At 39.7% G+C, this 6,691-nt stretch overlaps 1 protein-coding gene across 1 annotated transcript in view; it reads left to right on the forward strand.

Moving 5' to 3' along the window:
- SCUBE1 (signal peptide, CUB domain and EGF like domain containing 1) overlaps positions 1 to 6,349 on the forward strand; it is a gene marked incomplete at its 3' end in the record, with an annotated part of 209,517 nt that extends 203,168 nt beyond the window's left edge. The window contains exons 20-23 of the mRNA XM_082308699.1: positions 1,118 to 1,315; positions 3,788 to 3,940; positions 4,981 to 5,060; positions 6,197 to 6,349. Coding sequence (XP_082164825.1) covers positions 1,118 to 1,315; positions 3,788 to 3,940; positions 4,981 to 5,060; positions 6,197 to 6,349 — 584 coding nt within the window. The remainder of the gene's footprint in view (positions 1 to 1,117; positions 1,316 to 3,787; positions 3,941 to 4,980; positions 5,061 to 6,196) is intronic.
- Between the last annotated feature and the right edge of the window lie 342 nt (positions 6,350 to 6,691).

Raw genomic sequence — 6,691 nt, forward strand, 5'->3', positions numbered from 1 at the left:
TACAAAATACTAGGAGGTATGGTCATGCATACTGCAATTGCCAGGTAATCGCTCACGGCAGTGAAATCTTCTCATAGGCTGTTTTGGAGTACTCAGCCTCCTATCTTCAATTACCATTTCAAACATCCCCAAGGATTCCAGTGCAATTTTATTTGATCTTTTGTGAACAACTGATTCTTTTAGGCAAGGAATTTTTTTCATCTCTACCATGCTAATTTAAGGGAACATTTCTATAATAATTAGGTAATGTCATCTAAACTAACTATTCAGGTGCAAGTCTATCGTAAGTTTTTATTCTGATTATGTGCCATGTGTCTTTGAAGCCCTTCATTATTTCTAATGTAATTTGAGTAAATTAGGTATTTGTAAGGAATTTGAAGAAGTTTGATGATTTTCCTAGAAAATAAAACCACCCTTGTCACTTCGCTGTCTTAAATACTCCTTGTTTTCGAGCCAGTTTCTGACCTTGCATAATCTTTGAGGCTTGGATTAAGCAAAATATTTAAACATAAATCTAGTTTTATGTGGGTGAGTAGGCCTAGAGAGATCAAACTTAAGTAACTTAGTGAATCAGGCTTCTGTGGCAAATTCAATAGGAGTTTTGAAAACTCAGAAAGTAAAACTGATCTGTCAATGGAGATGCTTTATTAACCGGTTTAATCTAAGATAAAGCAAGGCAGATCTGTAATCAAGGTAAGGCTGGCTATTAGGATCATCACACTCATTCAGCTAAATCAGGTTTAAAAACAAGTGAAGCTAAACCAGAATCCCTTCTCCATGTCAGCATGGTCTCAGTGGTAACCACTGTGTGAGAACCTGCACAATGGGATCATGTTTACTTAGCTGTGTTCGTTCCTTAATCGAATGCTAAAGCAGCCTGAATGAAGCGTTGAATCAGTTTATACACCAGAGATTAAGGTTTTGCAAATCAGTTGGAGCAGCCCTGCAGATCAAGTATTCCTTTAAAGGCTTTCCATGCTAAACAAAGAGGCAGCTGGAGAATGTATACGTTTCTAAAGCCACAAGGAAGAGTTTAGACTTGCTCTTGACAGGTCTAGAAAAACACCTCAAATTAGCTAATCAGCTAACACAAATGCTAATTTGTGTTTCTCCACAGACCAGCACTGTGGAGGAGAACTTGGAGATTATACTGGCTACATTGAATCGCCCAACTATCCTGGAGACTACCCAGCTAATGTTGAATGCATTTGGAATATAAATCCACCCCCAAAGAGGAGAATACTCATCGTAGTACCTGAGATATTTCTCCCAATTGAAGATGAATGCGGCGATGTTTTAGTAATGAGAAAAAGTGGTAAGTTGCCAGACATGGGTTATATAAATATTTATTGCAAACTGACTGAGTGGAAAGTTCATATTGAAGGGATGACTGTCTTCATCTATCCGGTGTTTTTAAAAGGATTGTTGAATGAACTGGCACAGCAAGTTAAAACAGAACACTGTACCAATAACAATTAACAGAGTGATATTAATTATTCAAGTGTCTTGGCTGAATCACAAAGCAGTTAATGGGCTTCTGTCTGGCCCAGTTATCACGTGGGATAAATCACTGCCACTCTAGGAGTCAACAAAGCTACGCTAAATTATATTGGGAGAGCTATCTCCTGTCGTCTGTACAAACTGTGCTCTCACTTATCCTTTGCAAGTATATATACGCTGCAGTTACTGCTAAATCTGTGCAGTGGCACAGGTTGGTACACCTGACAGCCTCAAGAAATCCAGTTTTCCCAGTTTTATGTGGAGCGGGGGGTGCGTTGTGTCTTTGATTACAAAGTTAATTCAACAACTTCTGAAGTTAAGACACCAATGAGATGCACTCCTTCTTCAGTCCTATGTAGGTGATCTGTTGTTAAATCTCCAACAAGCATCAAACCTGAAAGGCAATTGTTTATATGTAGCTTTGTTTAAAACAGCATATTTTACTTGCTAAAACACTGTATTTCATTTGCTAAAACAATTTTCACCACTTTTTATCCTTGAGAACTTGTGTTGACATCTCTATGTATCAGAAGAAGAAACATGCTCGGTATAGACGGAAGGAAATGATATCTGTCCAGATCAGTTTTTTAAAAGCAAAGCACTTACTGTAGCAGAACAAATCAGATGTCCTTCTACGCCCAAACTGTGGTTCCAACAGTGAGGAAAGCCAGCCACATCAGGGAAAAGTCCGACTTCCACGTCAGTACCAATAACAGTACCAAAACAACAGCACTGGAAAATGAGAGCTGTGATTTGTGATCACTGTATGTTTGGCATCATAAGAGAAGATCTTATGAATATTTATCGTAGCTCATGTGTGGTCAGCTGCCAACATTACTGTGGAAAAACTGACGGCAGTTCCAGAGTTACAGTTAAATCCACTTTTTTGCACTTCAAGAATCCAGATCCCTTTCAATTCAAACGGTCTCTTTTTGCTAACATTGGTGAACGTTGAATCAGCCCTAGCAAGTTCAGATTTTAAGTTACACTTGTTATTTTCCCTCGTTATCCTGTGGCTGTGGAGTGGGTTTTTTTTGAACTAGGTAAGAAGCTATTTTTTTCCTTTTGTTTGAAATTCATTTCAACTTAGAGAAGCCTCATGATACATTCATAATGATTTGAAGACATCCTGCACCCTCCATCTGTTATTTACGTTAGGGGCAAATGGGGGTCTTTCCGGTGCCCAGCCTATTAGCTCTGTTTCAGTATAGATAAATGACATTTTCTTTCCAAACCTACAGCCAGGTGTTTTGCACTGGGAGGTGCCGGTCCATTAATGATCCCAGTAAGAAGGGCACTGAGATTCTGTAAGGTATCATTTAAAATGCTATTTATTAGAGCTATCATTATAAGGACAGAATAGCATAGATAACCTTGCATCCCTTTAGATGGTGGGAACAATAGGCGATGCAGCATTGAATGGGCCTCTGATCCACAAGCCGCGTGCTGGGGAGACCCTGTCCATAGAAGAGATTTTGCCTTTTCAGTCATTCAAGCTATTGTAAGATTTTCATGCAAGGAAACAACTCTATTTATCATTCCTACTGTCAAACAGAAACAATGTTCTCAATGAGCACTTCTTGCTGCCCTTCTGGATGAAGGCAAGGCCACGCAGTACCACCATCACCCGTGGGAGCTGCCTGCAAGTTCCTCTCGTTACAACGAGCTGGCTGAGGTTATCCAGCAGCCGTGGGATTTGTGCAGCACAGCACAGGCCTGAAGGCCACGCTGGACGCGCAGCGCAGCGCAGGCCTGGCCACGCCCAGGTTAACTGTTCTGTGCATCACGAACTCCTCGCGTGCGATGGCCTTTCGGTCAGAATCACTACACCAGGCTGTTACATTCTGATAATCGGTTTATTGCTGTCAGATGAACTCCCCAAACGGGGCATGTAAGGAGCTGGTTACCACATCTGCCTGGGGTGCAGCTGACTTGTTCTTACCTATCTGGGCCCAGCATATGGGAACCCTGGAATTCAGTGCTAGAGTAGTACACAAAATAAGTAATATGGATAGTAATTTTATAAATGTCAAAAATTATCTCGGGCACCTCACTGTCTACTTAAGCTTCTTGCTGTGGGACAGAGGGGTTCCCATTACCTTTGTGGAAAAACTTACTTCTTATAGACAGGTAAAGACTACATCCCTTCTGTTACAAAAAACTTCTGCTCTCAGGAATACATTGGCTGAGAAGTGTCTTGTCAATTTGATATTTCTGACCTTTAGATCAGGAAGGGTGCAAAAAGTTATTTTATAAAGAACATTTCTTTCTTTAACCTTCTTTCTAGCTTCTCCTACTTCAATTACTACGTATGAAACATGTCAGACTTACGAGAGACCTATTGCATTTACCTCAAGATCGAGGAAGCTCTGGATTCAGTTCAAGTCAAATGAAGGGAACAGTGGCAAAGGATTTCAGGTCCCCTATGTGACTTACGACGGTGAGAATGGGATTGTTTTCCATCTTTGTGTTATATCCGAATTACAGAAAATTGTCCTTTAGAATCTCTCTTACACTGATAACAGGGAGAGAATGAGGACAAACTTGATGTAACTCATTTTTAGTCCAGTGAATTACTTTAAAACCAGTTGCAAAGACTTTGAAATAATGCCTGACTTTATTTTTGTTAGTTTTTCTAATACTTTAAGGATGGACAGCAAGTGACACAGAATTCTTTAAACTTAATCCTTATCCCACTGAATTCAATGAGACTCCTTTTAATTGGCATTTATCATATGCATAATGAGAATACCATTAATTAGTGGGCATTTTAGGAAGCCCCTTCATTGCGTCCTACTGGTAACCCACACAATTTTGAAAATGATAAATTAATAAAATCACAAGTCCAACAGAGAAAAACAATGATGCAAAACCAAATACCCTTTCAGTAACCACTTTCATAAATCCACATTTTAAAACAGTCTGGCTTGTCATATAAATTATGCATTAGACTGTATATTTTGGACTTTGGGATGATTTCTGTTTTAATGCAACAAAGACTTTTCTGTGATACCTTTGGCAGCTCTTAGTCCATCTCTTTTCCAAACACCAGTGCAATTTTGTGAATTATGAGAAAATCTGTATTAAGCTGGTCATCCAGGAATCAAAATGAGAGCTGTTCTCAGGGCAGAAAACAAGGATCTGTTCCTGACTGTGCTGCAGACTTCACATATAACCTTTGACAGTTATTTCATATCCCTGGTCCTGTTTCTTCGTCTCTAGAATGCAGATAATAAAGCATTATTATCTGGAGGGAGTAGTTTTCTGGGGCTAAGTTAGTATTTATATGGATAATTCAAAATTTCTGTCTTAAAGCAGTACAGAATTATAATGTGATTAGATTAGACTGCAGCAGCTTGAGAGACACTGAGTAATTAACTGGATACTACATTTCTCAGCTCTGTCTTGACGAGGAGGTCTAGCTAGTGTCTGGCTATTATCCTCCCAAAGGATGTCACTCAACTGCTCTTTATTTTGCAGAGGATTACCAACAATTAATAGAAGACATTGTTCGAGATGGACGATTATATGCATCAGAAAATCATCAAGAAATTCTAAAGGTAAGAAAATTCTGCTTTATCTGAGGCTGACCACAAATTCCTTTTACTAAATATTTTCCCGAGATAGGTCTCATTACCCTGATAGGGTCATAATGTTTAAACCTCGAGTGTGACCCCAAATTAAATTCTCTGTCTTCTGAGATTTATGCTGGTATTTGGAGCAGCACAAACTCAGTAGCTCAGCTGGGCTGAGCACGTGCATACATCCTTTGCTGAATCAGGAACTAAATGAAATGTATGCTAACAAGATTGTATGTTAGAAAAATTAGTCAACAAAGAGTGAAGAACCTACTGCTTGAAGAGCCTTCTTCAGCCTCAGTCTGGCATGTGTTTAAATGAGTCATTAAGTTAGAATTTCCTGTGCATTAAAAAATGTATTTACCTAAATCACTGTCCTGCCTCAACAAGACATAACCATAATGTAGCATTGTAAGCCGTCCGTGAAATAGTTTTCCAAAGGCACAAGCAACACATTGGAGAGAATTGTGGAGGAAGGCTGTTGGGCTGCCACCTATAACAACTAACTAATTAAAACTGAAAAAAAGCTGTTCAGAAGGCAAAATTCAGCTGTGTAAATGTACGACTTGGAAGGACAGGAACTGATTAACAGCCAGCTGCCCTGGCCACCCCTGCCCCAGCCCTGCCAGTATTCTCTCGCTAGAGCTTTGAGGTCGCCCGGGTCCCAGCTGCAGTGTATGCGGTCAGGCATAGGCTCAGCCGAGGCTCTGAATCGAGGCGTTACCACGGTACAGGAGAAGGTCCTTGAAGAGCTCAGCATCACTGAAGAGCAGCCTTCTCTCTTGTTCAGGGAGGGAAGGCCCTGGCCAACAGCATGAAGCAGGCTGGCAGGGCAGTCAGAGGCAGTTTGTAATTCTAATGCCGGTTTGTGGTTAACCCAGCTGCTACCCTCTCAGTTCAGGACCTTCCAGGAACGCTAATTGCAAAAAAAAGCCCGGCACAGTAGAAAGATTCATCAGCATAAAACTCCACAGCAACATGGAGTAGTTTCCTTACACTGCTTTACCCAGAATCAAGTTTTGCAAAAAAGACCTGATTGTTGTTCATTAACTTTGAAAGCTGTGCAGGCACTAAATCCAAACCCTATTTTTATCTAATATTTATGTTGTCTCCCATAGGACAAGAAACTGATTAAAGCTCTCTTTGATGTACTGGCACACCCACAAAACTATTTCAAGTACACAGCACAAGAGTCAAAAGAGATGTTCCCAAGATCATTTATAAAGCTACTGCGATCAAAAGTTTCCAGATTTCTACGACCATACAAATAGTCTAGTGGTATTCAATTTTTGGTTACCTTGCATTCCTGTCAAATATTGTCTTTCCTCCATAGTAGAAACATTTGCTAATTTGAAGGCTCTTTTTTGCAGTCTTTGTTTTCAATTGTATATTGAAGAATACCTATAATGTTTTATAATCGTTAAAAGCCAATGTTCTGAATGAGATTTTTACTACAAAAAAAATTGTGCATCCCTGAGTGCATCTAGTTGAAGATCCAAATTTGTGTGGCACTAGTGTATCTTCACTTTCCATTTGAAATTACATTATGTAGAAAATATTCTTTCCAGCTTTTTATTTTTCATCGTCAATAACTTTCGTCAAAGCAAAGAAGG

The sequence above is a fragment of the Platalea leucorodia genome, assembly GCF_965183815.1.
Source record: "Platalea leucorodia genome assembly, chromosome: 4".
NCBI classification, from domain to species: domain Eukaryota; kingdom Metazoa; phylum Chordata; class Aves; order Pelecaniformes; family Threskiornithidae; genus Platalea; species Platalea leucorodia.